This window comes from Pteropus medius, unplaced genomic scaffold (assembly GCF_902729225.1).
Source record: "Pteropus medius unplaced genomic scaffold, Ma_sr-lr_union100, whole genome shotgun sequence".
In the NCBI taxonomy this organism is placed as follows: domain Eukaryota; kingdom Metazoa; phylum Chordata; class Mammalia; order Chiroptera; family Pteropodidae; genus Pteropus; species Pteropus medius.
In genome coordinates this window covers 6,688,185-6,713,659 of record NW_024356336.1, presented here as the reverse complement: position 1 = coordinate 6,713,659, position 25,475 = coordinate 6,688,185, and the positions used below count along the sequence as shown (strand labels likewise).

The window sequence follows — 25,475 nt, the reverse complement described above, 5'->3', positions numbered from 1 at the left end:
CTCTACATTGCCAAGTTTTCTGGGGTACTAGGAATACTCTTCCCATAAGTTAGGAAGCTTTTGGCTACCTGTCAATACCTGTGTGGCAGGCTCTGGGCCCCAAAGGAATGACTCAACCAGCAGGTAGGAGTCAGACGTGCTTTAAGGACTAGGGGGATATGGATGTTCTCTGGAGCAGGCTGGTGTCCACGAAGGAGGGGTGGAGTTAGAGTTAGGGAGCATGACAACTCTGCCATGGGGAAATCATGTGGCCTGGGCTTGAAAGTGGCCAGTAGTGTTCTAGAAGGGGGCAGACAAGCCAGCAGACCCTCCACAGGTATCTCCCTGAACTAGGCCCCAAGTCACTTTTCACTCTCAGTATCGTCAATTTTATTAATTGCTTAATTTATTTGGTCTGTTCAATGGCCCAGCTTGGGCCCACCACTCCCACGCTCGCCGAGGGCACCTGAGGCACAACCAGCCACACAATGCTAATCTTGCTCCTGCTGGGAGCCCAGAGCTCAACTCCACAAGCTTGCACACTCCACACATAGTATGGTCTATATAACATAGCCAGAGATGACATCTAATCCCACAACTCATCAGATCTATGAAGTTATTTCACATATCACCCAAGAGATAGAACAAGATAGTATTAACAGCAATCACTCTCATGGATCACTCCCACCCATCTCCTCCCTCCCACCCCCAATACAACCACCACACATCCCAGTAATAACCCAAACCCATTCCCAATTTGTTAAATATGGTGCAAGCTCACAGACACTTAGGAGGAGGCAAATCTTTGTGTTGAGTCCCTGGAGCTCTGGGAGCCAAAGTTGAGGCTGCCCTCAGGGCTTTTCAGCACCTATGGCTGTGGTTTAGGGGGCTGCAGCCAGGAGCTCGTGAGCTAGGCCAGCCAACAGGGGAAGTAGGAACTAGATGGCCCAGCTCAGGGAGCTGTCTCCCCTAGCATCTAAGTTCTGGGACTGCCACCACTTCCTCCTGCCCAAGTTGGTGCCTGGACTGGGTATGAAGGAAGGGTAGACAGTGGCTCCCGCAAGGACAAGAGATTGCTGAGACTGCCACTCCCCCAGCCTCATACACTGGACCTGTGATAAGCCATAGTGTCCTCCAGAACTCGTCTAGCAAAATGTCTTGGGCTTCTGACTGACATACCCACCAGGTGTAAGTGACAGCAGCCAGGATACGGGCTTTCTAGAGGGCAGTTTTCTTTCCAGCTCCCAGCCCCTTCCTGCACTGTGGGTGACTTCTTGTTGTGGGCAAGAAGGATGCCACCCAGAAGTTCTCAGCCAGTCTCCAGCAGTACAGTTTGAGAACGAGAGGCGGAAGCTCCTCCTCACATTGATGTGGCCTGGGAGGTAAACGGAAACCAGCCCTTCCTGTGACTCCCAGCCACTTCTACAACAAACTAAGGGACTCTTCACAATCTACTCCCTCAACCCCTGCTCCAGGGGAGGGCGGGACACGGAGTGGAAGAGGGGTAGCACCACTGTCATTTCACATCCTTAAATCACAGCTTGCCCACCAGTCTTGCTCTCATCCACAGTCCCACCTGAAGTCCTCCTGCCCTCAGCTGGACCAGAGACTTCAGAGCCCACAGGCAGGTTCATCCTGGAATCCTGCCCAGCAGGTCCAGGTCATGCTGATTAGTGTAAGCAAGAGCCTCCGGGAATCCCACTGCCCGGGAGTTCCCCAGTGGTCAAGAGAAACAGATTCCTTCTGGCCCAGGAGCCAGGCTTTTTTTTTCTTCTTCACAGCTTTCAGGCGAGTGTTGGATTTATAGACAGTAACCAGGCCCCAGAACTTGTGGAGATACATTTCCCTGGTGCTGCGCCCGCTCGCCTCCTGGGGAGGTAGTAGGGATGGCTTGTTCTGTTCTAAACAAGCCGCCAATCCACAGGAAGCCGGACGGCCCTGCCCATAGCAGGGATGGGGCACAGAGGGGGCAGTGCTGGTTGTGGAACGCCCCCCTGCAGGGGGCGAGGCTGGGGCTAAGGGGGTGAGTCCCGGGTCAGGCCATATTGCATGCTCACGGCATGGTCCAGCTCCTCCAGCTCTGCGGGCAGTGGGATGCCCAGCTCCCCCAGGTACAGGGAGAGGGCCTCAAAGGAGTCCTCCAGTTTCGAGAATGCCGGTCTAGAAAGAAAAGGGGTGAGTTGAAGGCAGATGAAATATGGAGTGCTGTGAAAGGCACCCACCCAGGTCTGTGGCTCAACCACTTCCTAGGTGTGGGACCTCGGGCATGCCCCTTAACCTTGCACCTGTGGGAGATGGGGATAAGGTAATGTTATTGCTACCGCATAAGGTTGCCGTAAAGATTAGACTAACACTGTGAGAAGGCTGGCCTGGCTCCAGAAGGTAACTTAAAAAAAGAAAGTCCAGGAGAGAAAAAAGCTCCTCCTATGTCTTGGAGGAAACACAAGTGTCAAAGATGGGATCAGACTAAGTGCCTTTTTAAAGATCCTTTCCAGTCAGTCCTCAGGCTGTTTCCACATCATTGGATGTGCCCAGGAAGGGGCATTTCATAGACACAACAGCTCTTCCCAAGGAGAAAGCAAACACCCGGCTCCCACTGCTGTGGAAATGGCTTCAGTGCCCTGGAATCCTAAGACATCTCAGGCTTACTCCTCCACTGGGTTTTTACTAAAACATCTCAGCCTACTCCGATCGCATTTTAAATTACAACTTGTACCCTAAACAATCCTTTTTCCTCAGCTTTATATTTTTAAATAGCATTTGTCATTTTCTTATATTCATTATGTTTTATTATATGTATTGTTTATCATCTCTCCTTGCTAATATGTGAATTCTGGGAGTGCAGGCACCTTTTTATTATTCACTGATGTATCTCAAGCACTTAGGATAGTATCTAGCACATGGTAGGTACTCAGTATATATTTTTGAGTGAATTAAAAACAGACATTTAGAATGACTGAGAAGGGATATTAGCAAACAAATATTGTGTAGCTTCACATTTTTTTCTCATGCATTTACTCCAGTGTTACTGAAGGACTGCAGTCCTTTGTCCCATGAAGGAACAAGACATAGCGCCTTCCAACTCTATAGTGGACCTTTGGAAATCACTTTAAAATAAAGGTTATGTGTCAACTTTATGTTACTTTAGGGAGATGGAGTTGAGAAATGAGGAGAGCACTGACGGAAACATTGGTTAGGAGATCACAGAGGACGTATACTTCCTGGGCTATATAATTTGTAATGTTTGAATCTGTTTTTTAAAAGAAACATGATTTTTGATAGCAGAAAAAAAGTGCAAATATTTTAGTTTTCTAATGCACAAACTTGAAAAGAACCAGTGTATCTTTGGTGATAATGAAAGCTATAACCTAAGAAGATTAAGCTAATTTTAAAAAGATTTCTTTAGAGAAGAAAATCAGCCCAATGCATGAAGAAGCTCACTGTAGTAATACCTACTATAAAGAGAAACTGGAAAAACCTGAACATCTACACTATGTATGTTACAATACATTTAGAGAGTCTCTTAATAGAATTTCACATAGTCAACAAAAATGATAAACAGAAAGACTGGGTAGTAACAAGGAAAATGCAGGGCAAAATATAAAACTTTCCTCTATTTGAGATCATAACTATAAAAAAATGTGTGTGTGTGGACATGGACAGGAATATGGAGACATGAATATACTTATTCCAATAAAAGAGTATAGGTTTGGGTGAGTTTTCTTCTGTTAAAATTTCTTTTAATGGCTGTGTCTGTGTTATACCAGGTCACTTGCTACTGTGCCCTCGTCTAACCCCCATATCCCCTACTTGGCATGTCAGAGTTATCAGATGCCTTTAGTGGTTGACAGCCAGTTCCTTGAGCTCAAGGCTTCTGCCACTCTTGTTCCTGGGAAGAAGAGCTTGGGGATGGCTGAAGGCCGAGGCAAGCATTCCAGAACTTGTGAGCTAGGGAAAAGGGGTGGGATACCAACCTGCTCTCGGGCTCCAGTTTACAGCAGATGACGGCCAGGGGGAAGAAGGCTGGGGGGCAGTCTGTGGGGACAAACTTTTCCCAGAAAAGCTTCACGTTGAGGCCAAAGTCCAGTGTTCGGGGCAGGCAATCAGGATCTGCATACACCTGCCCGATGATCTGCAGTGAGAAGATGGCTGGTCAGGAATGGACTATGGAGGGTACAGCCATATTGCAGGGGAGTAGGATGCTGCTTTGTGGACAGAAAGGATGGGCGGAAGAGCGAGATAAAAACCAAGGTTAGAGAGCTTCCCTCCAATCCCCACCTCTCAAAAGCTTGCTAATCCAGAATGTGTCTCCACTGAGAGTCTGGTTATTGAGGAGGGTTTAGAAGAGGCCTCACTGCAGCAGAAGCACAATGTTTCAAATATGGAGGGGCAGCGTCTACACATCCCACCCTGCCCTGCTGTGTCCCTCTGTGTCTCCTGTCAGAGTCCAGGCTCTGTGAAGTAAGGGGCTGGGTCTGATTCATGTCTGAAACCTTTTGGTGCTAGCCTAGTGCTTTGTACACAGTAGATGTTCAAGTGATCTCTATTAAAACAATTTTTTAAAAAACCTTCCTTCATATTCCAACCATCCCTTGTCTAGCTGTTAAACGTATGTGTTTGAGCTAAACTCCTAAAGGCACAAATCTTCCCAAAACTCTCTCTGTACCCCACAGTGCCTAGCACTGTGCTAAATGGGTTGGCACTTCCTGGAGTGGTTACTTCTACTTTCAGGCTGAAGGTGGGGCACCACCAGGGCCTGGAAGGAGAGTTTGCATCTGGCCCAAGATCTAGATGGATAGCCACATGAAAAATCTCCTGCCTTTCCCAGAGATGTTCTGAGTCTCACCCGCCCCTTACTGGCCGTGACTAAGAGCAAGCAACTGACCCTTTCTGAGTCTGTTTCCTCAACTGAAAAAATCCTGCCCTGTCCCCATGGAGTCAGTGAGACTCAAATGTGTCAACAGATGTGTGATAAACTGTACAACCCTACACTTGTGTAGATTTTATGGTGAGTTACTCATCCTTAGGAAGAAGAACCCCAGCTCTGAGGCAAGGCAGAGCTGCTGGGCCTACTGCCTCAGGCAATACCCACGTGCTGGAGCTCACCTCGCAGAGAACAATCCCAAAAGAGAAGACATCCACCGTCTCATCGTAGCTCTTTCCTTGGGGAACACAGGAGAGCAGGTTGTTAGGTTTGGTCCCTTACCTGCTGGCTCTGCACTGAGTCTAGGGTCAAACCAGGCCACAGTGAAGAACCTGAACTAGTGAACTAGAATAGGTTTCGTGGAGATCCCCAAAGGCTTCCCAGGACAGTTACCACCTGAAAATCATCTCTCTTCAGCCTTGGGTGGGCTGCCTTGGAAAGATTAAACAACACTGTCTGTGATGAAACTGCCACGGGATAGTGAAGACAACTGGACTAGGGTTCATTTGGACTCTGCCAGTAGCCAGCTGTGTGCTCTTAGGCAAACCACTGATCTTCTCTGGGCCTCAGGTTCCAAAAAGGGTTGTATCAGGCCATTTCTGAGGCCTCATAACCCTGTATATTTCAAGAATCCCAGCTAGCATCTCTGGCTGGTTTGAGAATTATCCACAAGGGGGTGCCACACTTCAGTTCTCAGCAGGGAGAGAGAAGAAAAGGCTAAAGCTCAGGCAATAAATTGCCTGAGTTCTCACCTACCCTTGGGACACAAAAGCCACAGTCAGACCTCGCTCTAAGCCCAGGATGGGACACTGACCAGCTTTTAGGCTTGAGCTCAGGGAGGAAGGAGTTTATGAAGCCCAGTCTGGTGAAGGATAAAAATCACACAGCCTTCAGCTCGGGATAACTTGGCCTGACACTTCACAGATGTCCCCTGGAGCCTCCAAGGCTCTGCTGTAAGATGTGGCCTGCAACGAACCCTCCAAGGCATCAGGACTCACCATTCAGCATCTCAGGGGCCATCCAGTAGGGGTTTCCCACCACGGTGTAGCGCTTCTTGCGGTCGTTCTTGCGCAGGGTACGTTTCTTGGTCGTGGCCTTCTCCACTGGGGGCTTTTTCCTTTCCTCAACTATGAGCCGTGACAGCCCAAAGTCTGCCACCACCACAGTCTTGTCCTAGCAGGACAAGATGTAGGTCAAAACTTGGTGGGGACAATTCTAAGAGAAGCCATTGAGAAAGAAAGAAAAGATGTGTAGCAAAGGAGAGTCACAGCCAAAGCTCTCTGGCAGGTGAGGCTCGGCGTTTGTTTTCTAAGTTTGATATGGAGCACAGCAGCTCCCCAGACCTGGGGCTATGCACGGCAGGGCCCCTGGAGCCTGGAAGGGTAAGGATTTGGGAATTGAGAGTGGAATTCAGAGGCAAGATAGGGGATTTCTTTTGTTTTGTTTGTTCCCCATCCAGTCTTATTCCCCAAAAGATTTAAGGCCATTGCTAGAACCAGGATAAGGTGGAAAAAGGCAAGGTGGAGGTAGTCAGCGGGGTACTTGGGAGAGATAAATATTTCAAATAGCTATGGGGCAGTCATGTGGAAAAGGGATTAAGATTGTTTGGTGTGGGTCCAGAGGGTGGAGCCAGGGCCAGTTAGTGGACACCCAGAAAGCCAGATGGCAAGTAAATAGGAGGAATAACATTGTAACAACCAGAGTTGTCCGGCCAGTGAGAGGAATGCTGGCCCCAAACCTGTCACTGTAACCAGCTCTGTAGCTTCAGGCACTACAGCTGTAAAATGGGGTGCGCTATCAGCTGTTTTACAGAACCATCATGGGACAAAATCCAGAAAATCAACAGGTTTCTATATATAATTAAGGAACTTCTCAAATCCTTCTAAAGGATTTCAAAGGCTGTTACTGGGAGGAGGTAGAATTGTGTCTGCATGTGTCTGGTAGCCCCCAGAAGACAGAGGAAGGCATTGGAGGCAGCGGGAAAGGCAAGATAGGAGCCCTAGACAATATCTCTGGTCTAAAGCAAGAGGAGACCATCAATCTCCTTGTGACAAGGAAGCCAGAAGGGTTGGCCCTAGGGAGGCCCAGAGCCATGGGACATACCAACTTGATGAGGCAGTTATGTGAGTTCAGATCCCGGTGGATGATGCACATGGAGTGCAAATAAGCCTGGAAAAGAAGTAGGAGCTGAAGGCCAGTGGCCAGTAAAATCCACCAGATGCTGACTCTGGATTTGGGGCCACAGAACCCGCTCTTCTCCCAAGCCATCCCCACCCAGCTTCAGAACTCAACCTTGACTCCCCCAGGCCCTCCTGCTGTCATTCCCTTGCCCCAACACCATCAGAAAGCCAAAGGCCACCTAGGCTTCTTTTCTCCCCCTGCTGCCATCTTCTGCCCATCCTTTGTTTACTGACCCCAACCTAGTGGCTGCTCTAAGCTCTCACTACTTTTTCCTAAAGTCCCTAGTGCTACTGGGCCCTGGCTCTTGCATGTTCCCATCCTCTCTACCCATTTATTTAGATCCAGGCCAGTTAAGGTGAACACCCTCAGATGCACTGCTCCTGGCCCCCTGACCCCAATCTCTGGCTTCATCTACCCTAGATCCTTCCTGTGGTGTGGTAGGGAAAGAAATGACCTCTTCCTGGTCTGGCTGGCTCTGTATTTAATAGTCTCCTCCTGAGACCCAGCACCCTCCTTCCTTTCTGTCTACACGTTAACCTCTCCCTCTTCCTACCTAAATGTTTCCAAACAGGTCTGTCTGCTATTTTCCCCCTCCAGACCTCTATCTCTGGCTCTTGTTACTCTTCGAAGCCACTTCCTTTTCCTTCCCTCTCCTTCTCCAGCAAATGTGGAAGGAGCCACTTCCCCACTCCCCAGCCCCCTGCAGTACTGCTCCTACGGCTGCCCTCACACCAGCCGTAGGAGCAGTACTCCAGGGAGCTCTTCCAGAATCACTGTAGCTCAGTGACCTGCCCATTTCCTCCACAAAGGTTGCCCATACCTCTCCCACACTACTTGCCCCCGAGACTCCTGTGTGCCTGCTTTTTCCTTCCAGGCTCCTCAATGTCAGCCCTTCTCAAAGCCATCTTCTTTTCATATGCTGATCCCCACCAGCCACATCAGCCTCAGCAGACACCTATCTTAGCTCCTCCCAAACCTGTTTCCCAACAATTAGTGCCACCCCTGCCCTAACCTCTGGTAAATGACACAATTTTTCTAGGGACCTTAAGCCACCCCATTTCCTCCCACCATCTCTGTTCCTTCAGTCACCTGTCTCTCCATTCTGACTCCACCCGGCCACCTAATCTGTTCTCCCAGCCATACCTTAATTCAGAAACCTGAAATGTTTCATTAGCCCCCGACCGAGGATCTCCCTGCCAAGTTCCAATTCCACCCCAACCTACTGACCACACCAGACTCATGTGCAGCTCTGGCCATAAAACTTTCTTGCTTAAAAATATTTTACATGTCTTTTTTGTTTACTAAATAAAGTTGACTCTTTAGTTTGAAACACAGGGAGTTAAATGTGGCCCCAGACTAATTCTGTCTTCATGGACTGGACATGAAGAGCAGTGATTAAAATCTAGAACTGACTAGCCCAAGCTCCTAGCTCTGCCCCTTTGTAGCCTCAGCTCCTCATCTGGAAACAGGGATGTTGTGAGGAATAAATACGTTAGTTCCTTGGCTAGTACTTGATATACAGAAAGCACTCAGCAACTGCCACTTATTATTGCTATCACTGGTATCATTCTTCCCCGGGTAAAACAGACTATTTCCTTCTCTCTTCTGCTGTCATCTCCTCAACCTGGGGGCCAAGAAAAACTTTTATCCAATTCTGACCCATACTTCAGGGCTCAACTAGAACACATTTCTCCCTTCTTGGACTTCCTAGGCAGTGAGGTTCTTTGCTTGCTCCAAGGGCTCTGAGCAACAGGACAACTCTGTGACAGCAAGGCCAGGCCACCTCCTACTAGTCTGCTTCTCCAGTTTGCCTTGCCCATGCCCTGTTTGCCCTTGAAGATTTGGATTCTTTGAGAGTAGGGCTGTGAGTTGAGAAGAGCCATTTGGGGTCAGTTTCACTGGCACAGAAAGCAGCTCACTACACAGCTGTTGAATAATCCCATCCACACAAGCTGCCCAGGACGGAGTTTCTGCCTTCCAATGCCTGCCTGCAATCCTTGTACCTCTTCTAATGCCACCCCCAGCCTCTCACCCCACAACCTGATGGCAAAGTTATTGCTAAGACTTACCATTCCAGAGGCAATGCCTTTGGCAAACCTGACCTTCTGCTGCCAGGGGAAGGGGTCCTGCAGGATAGGAGAATGTCCATCAGAGAATGTTCGGCCCTGTCCTGTTCATGGTCCAGACCCCATGGGTCAACGTGACCTGCCACTGACCCCTCCCTGCTTGTGCCCAGTCCCACCCATCATGGCAAAGCAGTGAGACTCTCTGACCATGGTAGTTCCAGGGCAGTGGTGATGTAGAGGTCCTACTGACAACCCACCAGGGCTCTTGGGGACGAACAGGGTGATATACTCACCACACTACGCACAAAGTCCTTCAGTGTGCCCCCCTCAATGTACTCCGTTAAGAGGTTTAGCTTCTTGTCTTTATACAGCACGCCAATGAACTTGAGCACATTGGGGTGGTCCAGGCTGCGCATCACCTTCACCTGGGGTGGGGAAGGCCAAAGAGGGTGGGTGGTTACTTCTCACTATGTCTTCCTCACCCTTTCCCTCCGGGGGGTCAGCCTGACCAGTGTTCCCAGCATCTCCTACCACCTAGCTTATCTGATGGGGAAGAACACCACCACATGGATGGGGAGGCCCCACAGACCTTACCCTTAAGATACTGCCTTTCTAGGAAGTGCCCTGGGGTGGGGGCTGTTGGAGTGGCCTGGAGGGCAGCACCTGGACCATGGGTGTACCTAGCTGACTTGATAAAGCAACTTGGGAGAGGTAGTAAAAACTGTGAAACTGCTCAAGGAGTGTCAGTTCTCTAAGATACCCCATTCCAGGCTCCCTTAGCAGGGTGTTCGGGTGATGATTATAGTATCTAGTTGTACTAAGTTGATCTGTTTTCATGTTTATCACATGTTTACCTTTGAGCACCTCTGAACCACACCTCATTTGTTACTCTATCCCTTATACCCAGCTTGTGCTGTCTTTAGTACGTGTTTATTGAACAAAAAATAATGCTGTAATTCAGAGGGGCAGGAGCGTTCCTCTAGTGCACTTTTCTGCTTGGCCTTTAAGAAAATGATTCCAAACTAAGTTTCCTCTTGAAACCATTATTTAATAAGGTCTTCCCTCTTCCAACAGTGACACCAAACTCCTAACCCCACTGCACCTTCTTACCTCAGTCAGAAAAGTCTTCTGTGTTTCCTCATCACACCGAATTAATTCCTTCATGACCATCACTTTGCCTGTAGCTTTGTGTGTCACCTACAAGGAAGGCAATTGTTATGGGTGCAGAGACCAGAGGAAGTTCCAGGAAACTGAAAATCTATGCAACTGGCTATCCCATCCCCTAGATACCCTGAGCCAGATCAGATGGACAGAGTTCACGTGTAGAAGACACGGCATGAGGCACCAGGGGACTCAGAGGAGAGCATACCCTCTTTCCTAGAGAGCTGGACATGCAGAGGAGAGGCAAGAATCCAGAAAAGGGAAGTGTGGACGGAAGCAGGAGGGGACGCTTTCAAGCCAAGCAGGGGCTCTGGTAATCTGACACAGGAGTGAGTCCCTTAGGTGAACAGAAGTCTGGGGGCAGGAAGGTCAGTGCCACAAACATGCGCCAGAGGGCTAGGTGGGTCAGGGGTGAGCTCTCCAGCCCCAATGCCCCAAAAGCTGAGACATATGGCTTACCTGACCCCCCCTCCCAGCTCTCAGTAGAGGAGGAGGAGAGAAAGAGAGAGAAGTTAGTCCCCAAAATTGTTCATCTGGGAGGCAGGAGCCACTCCTCCGTGTGCTCCCTGCAGCATGCCCAGCACTGAGGCCTCTAGGTGCCTAAAAACACCCACTGACCGGAGGCGGGAGGGCCATGGGCACAGCTCATCCCAACCCGGGTCTCACACCATCACCTGCAGCCAGGAAGGAGGCCTGGTGTCCTGCAGGGTGTAGGGTGATACCACGTGGTAAGATTTCTCGAAAGAAGGTAAGAGAGGAGCATGTTTAGGGGCAGAGGAGCAGAGCAGCTGCCACCTGTGCTTACCTTGATGGCCTGCCCAAAGAAGCCCTTCCCCAGGACCTCCCCGTGGATCAGGTCACACGGCCGGAAGATTTGCTGGGAGTAGCTGCTGGAACAACGCAGGGATTCTGAGCGGCTAATGTCACGGCTGAACAGCAGAGGCTCCTTTGGGGAGCTGGGGCCAGGAGACTTGGAAATGCTGTTACTGCGCCTGAGGATGAGGAAAGGAGGAGGTAGGGTAGGGTGGTCCTCACAGACCCACCAGGAAACCCTGGGGGCAGGAACTTCAGGGTCACCCCATCCATTCCAGTGTCTATAGTTTAGGTGCTGTGATGGGGTGAGGAGTACTCTTACATCAGACAGACATGCCATTTGAGTGCTGCAGACATCAGTTTAAGCATAGTAAAAACACGTTCAGAGTGGGAACCCTGAGGACTTCTCATCTGGAATGACTGACTAGATGCTACTGGCGTATAGTGCTCAATACATGGGATTATTGAAGAGGATGCTGCACCTTCCATGTCTGCTTGATTCAAGGCACTAACTGGGTCAGAGTGACAGCCTACTGGCATCCAAAAAAATGACCAAATGGGATTTTAGATATTTTGCACCCCTTTGTATCTGTCTACATTTCCTGAACTTTAAAATAATAAGCATGTATAATTTTTGTAGCAATAAAGCCAGTATGTTTACATTTTTAAAAGCAGCCAGAAATAGTTAATGGTTGATGACTGTTACTTTGACTCCCTAAAGAAGGGACAAGATGGCTGAAGTCCATAGCACTACAGGTAGAACCCCACAACCTTCTCAAGATGGGACAAGATGGCTGAAGTCCATAGCACTACAGGTAGAACCCCACAACCTTCTCTCTGGGAACACTCTTATTTCACGTGGGCAACCTGGAAAGGACGACCCGCAGCTCCCCAGTCCTTGTTCTTCTGCTCCGTTTCTTGCCAAGTGTGCCCACAGAACACATAAGGTGAGCTGCCCCCTCTCCTGCATGACAGCCCTCCAGATATTTGAATAGCTCTCTGGCTACCTCCTCACCCCCTCATCTTCTTTTTTCTAGGCCACGCATTCCCAGGCCTTCTGTGCCCCGCTCGTGCCCTGCCTCCACCAGCCCGCTCAAGCTGACTGAGGCCAAGATAGCAGTGAGGAGTGACAGAAGCCATTGAAGAGAGGGCCCTATTTCCAACGGATGCCGGCCAGGAGGGCCCTGAGTGATTCAGTCTGTCTGGTCAGGAGGGCGGATAAAGTACCTGATTCCCAGTGATACTAACAACATTGAGTGCTGAATCTATGATGGCACTGTGCTACTTGGCATCCTTTCCCTCACTGAATCCTTACATAATTGGTGAGACAGTCACCTTTATCTTGTAACTCCACTTCACAGACTCAGAAAGAGGCTAGGAGAGATGAAGTGATTTGTGAAGGGAAGGAGCTCAGCTCGAAGGTGCCACATGGGTGTGTCTGCCTAGGAGAGCCAGTGCTCTATGCTCCTGTTCTTTCCATCTCCCTACTTGGCAATTTTAGGCTCCCTCCCCACAGACCTAGATAACTTTGAGGTTTCAGTTGTTGATCCCTTAAATATAAAACAATTTGTATTCATCTCTTGCTTTATAGTTTTCAATGTCCTTATGTATACTTATTAACCCTATCTGTGCCCCTACTCCAGCCTCTGAACCTCATGTCCCCACAGGCCATGCTGCCCTTCAGAGTCCAGCATCACTGCCTCCTATCCAGCTCAGGAGTTCAATGGACAGAGTCTGACCCTCCAGTTTCTAAGGAAACCTGGCAGACAGCTGGGTCAGATCATACACAGGTCTTGAATATGAACTGTGATCTCCATGAGGGGAGCTGGGTCAGCACAATCCTCATAGCCTGTCCCTGACCAGCTGGTTCCCTTTTTAAAGCCAGCTCTGCCTCATCTGAAGAATAGGGCATGGGACAGCATAGAACCAGGGTAAAAGGTGGCACCTCAAGGAGCGTCTCCTTAGTGTTCCTTCCAAATTCTCTTTGGTGTCCAGGGTGCTGAGGGTGTGGGAGTGTCCGGCATTCTTTATGTGGGGAGAGAGGCGTGCATCCAGCCGCAGCTGGTCCAGGCGCTGGGAGACGGGATCATGTTCAATCAAGAGCTGAAGCGTCTGGCTCGTCTGGCTAATCGCATCCTCTACCTGTAGCCAAAAGCAGTGTAAGACTGGCTCCCACAGACTGTCCCATGCCAGACCACCCACTGTCAGCCCAGATGATCCAAGTACAGTGTGGCCAATGCTCAACATGGCTAATGGTGGCCTCAAGCTGCCAGTAGCCCCACAGTGCACTCTGCTTGGCATCCTGTCAGCTTCCCCATCTGTGAGGCCATCCCTGCTGCTTGGGGAACGGGCCAGGCTGACACAAGTCACGAGTGGTCACAGGCGCAGTGGCAAGACAAAGAGATAGACTAGGGATGGGGAAAGGTAAAGGCCATAGCTTGATTTCCCAGAGGTCTGTTCCATGTCCCACCCCAGTAAGACAGATTGGATACACACTCTACCTCCTCCACTCGGAGTGTGCGGACAGGCGTCCCATTGATCTCCAAGATGCGGTCCCCAGGGTGGATGGCATTGCGGTTGTTGGGACTGATGTGCATCCGGTTGACCCTGGGCCAGACAAAAGTTGAGGCAAGGCGAAGGCATCCTAAAAACATGCCTGACCAACTTCAGGTGTGCAAGGAAGGCTCACCAGGCTCCAGGCCCCTACTGGCACTCAAGGCCCAGGCCATTTACAGGAAAAGACCATTCACTCAGCAGCCTAAGCCAGAAACCTGGAAGTCATCCTCGCCATCAGAGTTCCCTCACTGCTCCCGAATCCTCACCATCTTGGAGAATCCTACTGTCTATCACCACAGTTACTAATACTTCTCACCTAGATCTTGCAAACAGCCTCCTAACTGGTCTCTACATCTCTAGGCTTGCTCCCCTCCCACCCAACTTCCACACCAGTGATCCTTTTAAAATGCTAACCTGGTCGCTTCACTTTGTTGCTTTAATCCCTCAATAGACCTGCTGAGTCCTCATAATCCAGGCCCTCCATGACTCAACAACCCCCTCTCTGGCTACTCCCAACCACCCAATTACACCAGACACAACCAGACTCCCACCTCTGCCCTTAACACGATTCCCTCTCTTCTTCATTTAATGAGGCTTTAGAGCAGACCTCACATCTTCCTGAGTTACCAATCCTAGTACCGCTCACCTATACTTCAAGCACCCAGGGCCTACCACACAGTGAGTGCATGATCATGATTTAGAGGGTTGGCAGCCACAGGTGCCTCGATATTGGTATTGAGATGGACAGAGATTCTTTCCTCATCTGGTCTCTGGCCTGGACCTAGGATGTAATCTTAAACTCTTTTTTCCTCCTTTCTCTGTTCATCCACTCAAACCAATAAAATAATAATCAATAAACACCTACTATATGCCAGGCTCTGTTCCAGGTCCTGGGAATGCAGTACTGAACAAGACTAAGTTCCAGAAGGAACTTGTGGGGAGGACAGATGATAAACTAATATACGTAATCAAGGCGGATAAATTCAAAGAGCTAACATGATCTGAAACTTGACATATGAAAGGTGAGCAGTTCTGGCATTAAGTATCTGGTGGGAAGCAGCCTGGGCAGACAGAACAGTGAGTGCCATGCCCCATGCGTGGTTACAGCATAGTGAGCTCCAGGAGAAAGACACGAGATGAGGACAAAGAGAGCTCTGCATAAGACTGGAGTTCTGAGCTCCTTGAAGCCCATCTATGACTCTGCTCAAGAACTCCTCCACCAGGGTTCTCAAAATACTTACTCTTTTACTTGTACTGTGGTGGCGTAGTTGGAGCAGGCACTCTCCACGGACACGGAGAAGCCTCGCCTGCCCTCGGTGGTGGCTGGCATGGAGATGTGTGTGACGGAGTAGGGCAGCTGGTCCTGAACAGACTCTGTGGAGAGCCTCTCAAACATGGGTGCCAGCACCACGTCGTTGTGGCACTTCCCACTGGGGAAAGGAGCAGTAAAGGGGCTAAGATCCTGGAGCCCAACCTGGAAGCCCCCAGCGACCACTGCACTACAAGGCTTCCAGCAATAGTATCCATAGTCCCACTATTACCATTCTTGCCATGATCCAGCTGGCTGCTCAGAATGAGCCTGGGTTCCCTGGGGTGGACTGGGACTGGGGATGAGATGGCTTGGGTTCTCTTTGTCCTGCCTCTGACTGAGTAAGAGCCCAGCCCCGCTCTCCAATCTGGGCCTCATCCTGACTTCCTTTGTCAACCAAGGCAGTTGGACTGAGTGAGCTTTAAGGGGCCTTTGCCTTTAATGTTCTGGGATCCTTCTCGGAGAGCACCTTCCTAGCCATTCTCTCCCTCTAGGAGGACTGCAGGGCACTGTTGTTTTTCTCACAGTAGGTAAAGACAGAGGCCAGAGGGCTGTTAATCACCTTGCTTACAAGTTACAGAGCCGGTTAAGAGCATTGCTGTGATAGGAATTCAATGCTGATACTCCAGCAGTCTTTCCGCACAACTCATGTTACCCCTGTCACTCTCTCTCAGCCACTCTTGTAGAGGAGGATGGACACAAGGCCACCATCTTACCAGTAGAGGGTGGCGTGCTGCACCAGGGCATAAGCGTCCCCATCCTCAATGATCACCTTGCAGCTCATACAGGCAAAGCACTCTGGGTGGTACTTGAACTCCCCAGCCACCTGTAAGCAGGTGGGGAGAAAGGTGGTCAGAAAGAGAAAGTGAGTCCTCACTGCTGCTGAAGTGAGGACAGGGATGGGTGAGTGACCTCCAATCAAGGATCTCCAGACCCTGGTCATAATGTATCTTTGTATTTCCTACCTTAGAGGTACCAGTGGAAGTGTCAGGTTGGTGCCTCCCTTTCATTTCCAAGATTGCAAAAAACTGTTTTGATCTCAGCCATGAGAACAGTTTCCCAGAAGTAATTATCCCCCTTAGACAGTCTCACAGTTTTTCCAACACAGGGCTGGCATGTCTGTGACTAGGCTTAAAGCCTTTTGTCTAGAGCAGCCCATTTCAGAGTCTCCCTTTCTGATTCCTTGAACACAACCTCAGTGTATCCTCCTCTCAAGCTGTAATGCTCTCCCTTACAGCCTTCATCCCAAATGTATTGTGTCTCCTCCCTGCCTGCCTACTCACCCATACCTAACACTGGACTGTTAAGTCTTTGAGGGAAGGACCTTACCCGGCACTCAAATATACTCAACAAATATCTGTTAAATAATTAAATAGAGAGAGAGAGAGGCCTTGGTTGATGGGAAGACCAGAAGATGCATGACCATTGGGAACTAAAAACACTATCAATGGATTCTGATGACCAAGAAGGCAGAGATGGAGGGACTTACTTACCATGACAGGCCCTGTCATCAGCAGAGAACAACCATGGCAGAACTCCCCAAACTTCCCCCAGTAGTCCTTATGGCAGTACAGCTTCCCATCCTTCTCATAGTACCAGTTGGTGAGGGACTCCTGGCATTCTGAACACCTGAAAGGCAAGAGAAGAGATACTCTCCTGGATCTTTAGAATCCAGATGTTTCTTGGATCCAGTGTTTCTTAACCTCTTTGGGTCTTGAAGCTCTTTGAGAATCTGTTAAGGGCCAAGAAGCCTCTTCCATAAAAAAGCACATATAAGGAAAATGTGCATGTAATTTAGGTGTGGGGTATATGTGTGTCAAAGACTGAAGCCTAATCATGGCCTCAGTTAAGAACCTCTGGTCTAGAGAGATATCTCAATAAACTAAAGAAACTCAGTCACCTCCATTCTTCAAAATGTACCCTTCAACAACATCACTAATATAGCATTCTTTCCCCAAAAACATTAAGCATAAAGAAACAATCAGGAAAATCCAGAACATGGGTCATTTGATAAGACAACTGGTCTTGAGTCTTCCAAAAAGTTATTGTCATGGGGAGAAAAAAGGCGCAGAGATTTAAAAGGCCTAGAGACATAGCAACTAAATGTACCACCTAAGCCTTGGAATCAATTCTGAATAGAAAAAGAAAACAGCTGTGAGTGAACTGAGGCAATCTGGACTATATGTTAGATTATATTGTGAAATTACTGTTAACTTTCTTAGATGTGATAACAATACTTTGGTTATATAGAAGAATTCTTAGAAGAAACATTAAAATAATGAAGGGTAAAAGTCAAGATACTTACAACTTAAACAGTCCAGCAAATATAAATACATTGCATGCACATGTGTGTGTATAGACAGACAAAGAGAAAGTTAACAAGTGATAAATCTAGGTGAAGGGTACATGGGTGTTCTTTAAACCATTCTTTCAACTTCTCTATATATTTGGAAATTTTCAAAATAAAACATTAGGGGAAAAAAACAAAACTCCATTAGAACTGTGCACGATGTACATGTTAGACCCACAGCTCCCTTCTCCTTCAGTCACCTGGTTGTGAAGCTCCACCTCTCTGTCAGGTCAGGTGTGTGCTCAGGTCATGTCTGCACAGACGAGCTCCTCCTCATTTCTGAGCCTCCCAACACCCAGACCTAAGAGCTCTCTGACCTGCTGAGCTCACACTGCCTTTTTCTTTCTAGTTAACAGACTCTCTATTCTTGTTGTCAAAGCCTCACACCACTCACACTGGTCATATCCTCGCTTCCGAAAGGCAGAATAGATCTGCCTCTTAGTTTAAATCTTGACCCTTCCATTTACCAGTTATGTCATCTTGGGCAAGTTCTTTCATTTCTCTAACCCAGTTTCCTCATTTGTGAAATGCACTACTGTGAAAGCGAAATCATATGTGCTAAAGCATACATAGTTCATATAAAAGACCTAGTACAGTAGGAAATCAGTAAGTGTTAACTATTAAAGATAATAACGGTAGCTCATATTATCAGCCACTTACTGCCACTAGCTGGGTAGCTTTGGACGACTCTTAGTAGCTTTTTCTAACTGACAAAATGTGACCAATAGCATCCTACTACAAAGAGCCACCATGAAACTAAATCAGTTAATGTATGAGGAAAGCCTTTTGCAAACTGTGAGGGGCAAGGGAAGTGTATTATTATAGTAATTTGCTAGCCACTGAAGATATAAAAGATAGATATACAAGGTCCCCTACTCCACCTTCCAAGAGCTTATAATGGAGTTGGAAAAGAGAATGTCTAAACAAAAGTTAATTTAAACAATGCAAGGTGAGAGACTACAATGAGTGCTATTACTTTTAAGTACTGCAGGAGGTAGAGGAGGAATGAGTTGAAGAAGCTGTATAAAAGAATGGAGAAAGCTGTGGAGCTAGAGAGGTCTACAGAAACAGGACCCTTGAAAATCCCTCTCTATGGAGTGTCCAATTTCCCTAGGCACTCAAAAAACACTGAAGGCTTCTGCTATCAGCCACCCTCATCCTGTAGCATTTCCTACTTGTCCCATGGATGCTGAACTTCAGGGTCTTGAAAATTCAGTATGCCATCAAGAGTATGAATATGATATGAAGTACCTAGAATGGCACAGTGAGAACCATAAATTTTAGGAGGTTGAAGGGAAGACCCTTTCTGGGCATGTAACTCAAATTCCTCTCTGTAAAAGGTCTGCTGGATAAGTTCTGAATTGGGAGAAGAGAGACCTGGGTTCAAGTTCTTAGGAGCTACCTGCTCTTGGATAAGCCCCTTTCCCTCTCTGGGTTCAGTTTCCCCACATGTAAAATGAGGGGTTTAGACTGTACCCTCGATCTCCTCAATTCTGTTCATAACTATATTTTCCCCTAGATGACCCAAGGTTCAAATCTCTTCACTACCACTTACCACTTACATGATCTTAGGTCAGCTGTTTCACTTCTCATTTGTGGAATGGCGATATCGCCTCCTACTTTCAGGGTAGAATTAAGTGAGGTTCTGAATGACTGTGAGGTGCCTAGAAGAGGGCTAGCACTAGAAGCAGGGGCTTCCTCCTTGTCTCCTATCTTCTTCACTAGACTGTGAACTCCTTGAAGACAGGAACAGTGTCCCATTTAGTCTTGGTAGACTCAGCACCTAGCAAAGGGCTGGGCAGAGTAAGCCCTTAGCAAATGTTTCCAAACTGAAAATGGTGGGAATGGCAAGAACCAGCAGTCCTGGTGAGAGCACAAGGATTCTGTGGCTCATAGTCACCAGGTCCTGCCCTTCTCCGGTCTGCAATAGAGAAAAGCTAGTGCATACATATTTGTACCCAACTGCAGGCCTGGGTCCTGTTACACCCTTTCAATGGTATGCGCGCTGCAGGGCACAGGAGCACCGGGACACGTCCTCCTTTCCATTGCCAGTATCCTGCTTTTGTTTGCTCTAAGTGCCCTTGCCAGGCCCAAGAGAAGGAACAGGGAGGGAAACGAGTGCAGGCATGCAGGAGAGAGCCACGCCAGCCTGCTGGGAAGAACACCTGGCTGGAGTGCCCCATCACCAATGCACATGTGTGTCAAGAAATGCCTTCGAAGGGCACGGCCAGCAGCATGACCGAAAGTCAGTCACCACAGGTGTTTCTGAAGAACAGTAAGGTGAACAGCTGATAGGAGGGCTATGAGTCCCCAAGCTGTTTTGATACAGAACACAATTAGTTCTTAGGCCACTGGAGAAGTTGTGTTTTTTTATTACTTTTTTTTTTTTTTTGGTGACATCAGTTAACGAAATCCAGTGTTTCAGGTGTCCAATTTAACAGTAAGGCATATACATATTGCATTGTATGTTCCCCTCCCATACTTAGATTTCTTTCTGTCACCACATATTTGACTTCTTTTACCCCATCTATCTCCCTCCTCCCCCTACTCCCCAGAGAAGTTTGCCATGGCAGACTTTCAGTTCTAGCTTAGATATTAACAACAGTTACTATTACTTGCTACTTGAATGCCAACCATATTCTAGGCACTCTATGAAGTGCCTCACTTATATACTTACACTATCTCTAATACTGATCACTGCAACGTGGGATTATTTCTGTTTTATACACTAGAAGACTGTAAAGCAAAGTCAAGTCACTTCTGCAACATTGCCTAATACTTATAGCAGCTAGAATCTGAACCTATGCGTACTTGGCTATGAAGACATTTTCATTGTACTACACCTGAGTAAGGTGGCACATCTACTAAACTGGGCCTCGAATTCTCGTCTATGAAAATAAGGAGGATGGAGCCCTGAGAACTCAAGTCCTTTTAGTGTTAACACTTTGTGAGGCTTTTCCTTAAGCCCAAGAACTGATTGTTAAATGGCAAGATTCTCTACCTTCATTTAGTCTACAACATTCCATTCCCCAGAAGTCTCTACCTTTTTAAGAAAAGAATCCAAAATATACTCTGGAAATGTAAGATGCTACTTTTCTTTAAAAAAAAAAAAAAAAATCACACCTCAGATTTTCAGAGGCCCTGGCCAAAATGTATTCTTCCCAAAGCAAAGAGATTTTTTTTTTCCAGCTTTCAATTGTTGAAAGTTTCAAGTGAAAGTTAAATTTCGCCCTGGCTGCAGGCCCCAGGGAGTCCAGTATGGATGCAGCAGAACCCTGAACCCAGGGCCAGGGCCTCAGTCATGACACTCTTCTGAGCAGCCAGAGTGAACAAAGCTGAAATCCTCAGCCAGGGGATCACTGAGAGGCTCACATGCATGGAAGACCTCCAAAACTCCTCTTCCAAAGCACTTCAGACGGTCTGGGCAGATACAAAGGGCACCAAACCCGGGCAGTCAGTCCAGTGGGCAGCTCAGATCTAAACCGAGGTCTGTTGAGTCAGCAGAGTTTTTAAAAAAGATAATCAGTTGAGATTCTCACAAATAACTCTTTTAAGGTCTATTTTCCTTCTCTGCCATTTACTATCTGTGTCACCTAAAACCAGTTAGTTTCATGACTCTGGACCTCAGTTTCCTCATTTGTACACTGGTGATGATAAACTCTCATGGAGTTATGAGAATTCGATTTTATACAAATGCCTAGCATGATGCCTGGCTCATGACAGGTGTTCAGTAAGTTTTCATTTCCCTCCTTCTCCTCTTTGAGAACACCAAGGGTGAAAGGAGGCAGACCGACCCCTTTTTTGTCTCATGCCCGAGCAGTATGGACCTGCTTCTTGGCCCAGAACCAAACGGATTTCTGTAAGTAGAGAAGGTCCTAAAATGAATTATTTATCTAATTAATTAGAAAACCAATACATTCTAATCAATCCCTAGCAACTGGGAAATAGTTACTATGCATCTAGGATGTACAAGACCTAACAGGCAAGGTGCTATGCTGGGAGATGCCATGTGAGATAAGATATAGGCCCAGCCCTCAATCACATGTAAATTCTTCAGGCCAAATGTTTACAGGTAAATTTTCAAACTTATGTGGTAATGGAACCAAACAGTCATTATTACAATGGATTCACACAGGTTAAAGAACAAGCCCTTCCATGTCCTGGTAAAGGCCTGGCTGATGCCCAGCCTGAAAGTGTCATGGCTAGAGATGGGATGCCAACTCTCCCCAAGGCCCAGAGGGGCAGATATAACAGGGGTATAAAGACACTGGTCCATCATAGCCCTGTCTTCTACCGCCAAAGATCCTATTACTACTATTCCTTCATGGAGACCCTGTAGACTGAAACAGACTGTCAATTTAGCTCTAAATATTATGAAATAAATTGTTACACTGCTTTTAAAAATTAACCAAACACATAATGAGCCTCTGGTCAGCAAGAAATAAGTGTTATCAGGGTGCACTGATTCAATTCCAACCGAAAGCCAAGAAGCCTGTAGTTCTAAGTAATTTGTGCAGTTGTATTAGTTAAGGATAGAACCTTCATTAATTGGAAAAAATGGAAAAGAGGTTGTGTGTCTCCATGGAACCACATGTGGAGTTGTGGAGTTGGGAACCATTCACTTGATCTCAGCCCTTCATTTTTCAGATGAGGAGAGAGTCTCCCACAGGACCTTAGGCAGCTGCCAAATGTTACTGCTAAGTTGGGCAGGGTTAAGAATAATTTTTCCCTGTAAACATGGATTGCTTTACAATATAAAGATGCACTTGTTTTCTTCAAGAGACAATGTGTAAACCAAACCCATTAAATCAGTGTTGGACATTAAGAGAAATGCTATTAAAAAAATCCTTTAAAGACGTCAGACAAAAGTCAGTCCTTAATTTACTTCTTTTGTAAATCTGAGGTGTTTTCTTATTGAGAGCACACCTGCAATTGCATCTCACCCCTGACGTGAGTGGCAGTGGCAGAGGAAGACAATGTACTCTGCTAAGCATGGCCTGTCAGGCATGAGTGTACAGGGCACAGAAATTACATTCTTTATCCTTGCTCTCTCTTCCCTCCCCTTGCCGTTGTCACGCCTGATCATGTCCCCATGGAATCTAGTGCGTCACTTTCCTCGCAACCACAGCCTCGGAACTCCTGTGGACTTTGTACTCCCCTAGAGGCCTGGGGTCAAGGACTTAATTTGTTTCACAGAATCTGGCAAGGGTCATGTTCAGGAGCCCAGGAAGTCCAGTCCCCACGCTCTGCAGACAGTAAACTGGGGCCCAGGAAGGGAATAGGCACCTGGTCAGAAAGGAGTCCTTCAGGACACCTTGTAACAAAGGAGGGGGTTGATGGTGGAAGCGGCTTTTTGACCAGGCAGTGACAGTAGTGACTGATTAGAGTGATACCTGGGAGAGGGTCTGGGTGGTCCTTCCTGTGGAACAGAGCTCAATGTGCCTTCAGATGTGGCTTCAGGAATGTGGCCTCCCATTTGGGGGAGGGGAGAAGGTCTATAGTGAGTCAGTCTGTCAGTAACCCCTGACTTCAGCTGGGCAAACAGACCTTGGGGTGGTGGGGATTGTCAGCTTTCCCAGAGGGGCTGGGGGAGAACAAGACGAAGAACAGGAAGACCAGGGTGACACTGGTGGCCTGTCCCTCAAAAGTCCAGATTGAGAGTTCATTATCTGCTATAGCTCCTGAGAAGTTTGGTCCTGCACCCAGATATTAAAAGGGGCACAGCATTCCTGGCCCCTAAGGGAACAACCCCTCCCCCAACTGCCTTTCCCGGATTAAGAATAAGAGGCATTAATGAGGTTCTAGCTTAAACTAGTGGCTACTTCAAACACTGGGCATCTTGATTCCACATGGTAAAACCTGCCTTCTAAACTCAAGATCAATTCATATCAGCTCTGCAGAAAAGAATCTCAGCCATCCCTTCGATGATATACCAGGCAAACTATGGGGGCCGTTTTTCTGTCCTCTCTCTGCTGGGAGAGGAAAACAAACCTAGAGCGCCCCTGGGAAAGGTGCAACCTTCTGAAGGATGAGAGAAACTCAGGAAGATGGAGAGGCTGCCCAGAAGGACCCCATTTTATCTCTGTTGAAACCGGTTGCCTCATCTGAAAAATGGGGACACAATGTCTTTAGGCTGTTGAGCGATCAAAGGATAAACTGCCTAGCAGGACGCCTGGTAGAGTCAGCACTGAGGACCGGTTCCCTTCCCCCTCCCCCAAATCCAGAGGCTTCTCACCACTCTACCAGTCCCGTAATTCCGTGAAACCACATGGTGTTCTGCTTTTCTGCCCAGGCCCTGCCACCTGACTAGCGTCCCAGCAGCAAAGTCTGGGCATAGGGGTGGGTCGGGGAAGCCAGAAGGGAGAAGTGCGGCAGGACCACTAGTGAGGGGGAGGCAGCCCTTGGAACAACAGGCTGCTCCCAAAGAATGAAAACAAGCCCCACCCCAGCCAAGAATGACTCCATTCAAGAGGGACCCTGAGGGCCAGTAACCCCCAGGGAGTTTCTGTTGGAGGCGGGGTGGGGCAGAGAGCAAAGAAAAGCAGGTTTGAGGTAGTGAGAAAGCTTCCACACCTCCCTCTGAGTACGCCACAGAAAGAGGCCTGAGAGGTACTCAGGCCTGGCATGCTTGGGGGCTGGCCCTGCAGCTCAGAAACACTACAAAGCCAATTGCCCCAGTGTTAGAAGCACTTGCCCAGGCCTTTCCCTAGCAACTGAACTCCCCTGAGAACTCAGAAGCCCTAGGCCAGAGACAAATGTCCTTGCCATTAAGAATGCCTACCGAGTACCAGGCTGCCCACACCCAGACCGTGTCAGCTTCCATGCTGTTTGGCAAAACCTGTCCATCCTGCTTGTTGGGACAAATTCCTGGGCAGGCAGCACAGCCTGCAGGTAAGATATGTGAGAGCTGGAAGAACAGCACCCTATCTGTGTTCTTCCCCCAGAAGCAGTAATACAAGAGCAGGCCAGTCAGCAGCATCTTTTGGAGGCTCTTCCAGGTGTGTCCGGGAAGGAAAGAGCTGGAGTTCCCCAGGAGCTTCCTTCTAAGCAGATCCCTCACCTCACCATTCCCAGGACATGGTGGGGAGCCTTTGCCAGGCTGATTCTGTCTGGAAACAGCTTCTACTATCTTCTAATAGAACCCATGGTCAGAGGACAAGTGAAATCTGAGAAGCAGATTCAGGGAGGCCTCTGCCCTCCCCGAAGGACCAGGGGCCAGAAGAGGAGGTGGGGAGGGGGACTCAGAGCCCAACTCACCGAAAGGGGTCTCTGGAGGTGAAGTAAGCCGGGATGGACAAGTAACTCCCCATCTTCTTCCCACACCAGATAAACAAGCTCAGCTGCAAACCCGTCTGGGAGTGCCTCAGGCTGGCTGCAGACGGCCACCATGACAGGTCTGGGGCTCCCGGTACCTCTGGCTGCAGGCCTGCTGCCCAGCGCTCACCTCTCCCTCCGGAGCAGCCAGAGGGGCATGAGGACTGCGGGCCACTTGCCCCCCAGCAGATTCCCAAAGGGGCTCATGGCTGGAACGGCTCCTCCCCAGTTCTCGGAAGCTCAGGCGGCCCCTTGGGGCTCCGGGAGAACCACCTCTCTGCGGAGGCTACACACGCACAGGCATTCTTGGGCAGGGGCCGGTGACTAGCTAAGAAAGAAGCGCTGCTGTCAAGTTAGCCTTCTTCTTCAGTCCCACCCCTGATGAGGGAGGGAGGGAGGGAGGAAGAGGAGGGGCTCCTCGCGGAACCGAGGTGTGTGGTTGGAGCAGCTATTAGGAAACAGACCTTGCAGGCAAGGGGTGGAGCTGGGCTGGAGAGAGGCTGTAGGCAGGCACCACAGACAATAACCAGGGTTGGCTGAGCGTCCATCCCTGAGCACAGGGCAGGAAAGAGAGTGAGCACATCTGCCTCCAAGTGTCTCCAGCCTGAGGAGCTGCCCAAATGGCAGTAACTCTGCTGGGAGGTAAAGAATAGCCCAGGATATCAGTTTCAGGCCAAGCCACACCCCCAGAAGTGGGGCCTCTATGGCAGGAGAAGCAGGTCCAGAGACCCAGGTCCAGAGAGCTGCCCTTTGGGCTCTCTGCTCCATGCAGGCATTGACTTGTTCCTGGCACTAGAGTCCCCATTCATCCCTTCCCTCTGC

At 48.6% G+C, this 25,475-nt stretch overlaps 1 protein-coding gene across 3 annotated transcripts in view; it reads right to left on the bottom strand.

Moving 5' to 3' along the window:
• Positions 1–363: 363 nt before the first annotated feature.
• Positions 364–25,475, bottom strand: part of LIMK2 (LIM domain kinase 2) — a 51,792-nt gene continuing 26,680 nt past the window's right edge. The window contains exons 1-15 of one of the 3 annotated variants that reach the window (XM_039862050.1): positions 24,784–25,027; positions 16,483–16,618; positions 15,706–15,815; positions 14,922–15,110; positions 13,626–13,731; positions 13,070–13,266; positions 11,117–11,303; positions 10,261–10,347; positions 9,444–9,575; positions 9,154–9,210; positions 7,007–7,072; positions 5,902–6,076; positions 5,086–5,141; positions 3,954–4,111; positions 364–2,139 (exon numbers count right to left, since the gene is read on the bottom strand). In XM_039862050.1, the coding sequence (XP_039717984.1) occupies positions 1,995–2,139; positions 3,954–4,111; positions 5,086–5,141; positions 5,902–6,076; positions 7,007–7,072; positions 9,154–9,210; positions 9,444–9,575; positions 10,261–10,347; positions 11,117–11,303; positions 13,070–13,266; positions 13,626–13,731; positions 14,922–15,110; positions 15,706–15,815; positions 16,483–16,618; positions 24,784–24,860 (1,878 nt within the window). In that variant the 5' untranslated portion in view covers positions 24,861–25,027 and the 3' untranslated portion in view covers positions 364–1,994. Of the gene's footprint in view, positions 2,140–3,953; positions 4,112–5,085; positions 5,142–5,901; positions 6,077–7,006; positions 7,073–9,153; positions 9,211–9,443; positions 9,576–10,260; positions 10,348–11,116; positions 11,304–13,069; positions 13,267–13,625; positions 13,732–14,921; positions 15,111–15,705; positions 15,816–16,482; positions 16,619–24,596; positions 25,028–25,475 lie in introns of those variants that run through there. The other 2 variants (XM_039862051.1, XM_039862049.1) reach the window with 2 other exon arrangements.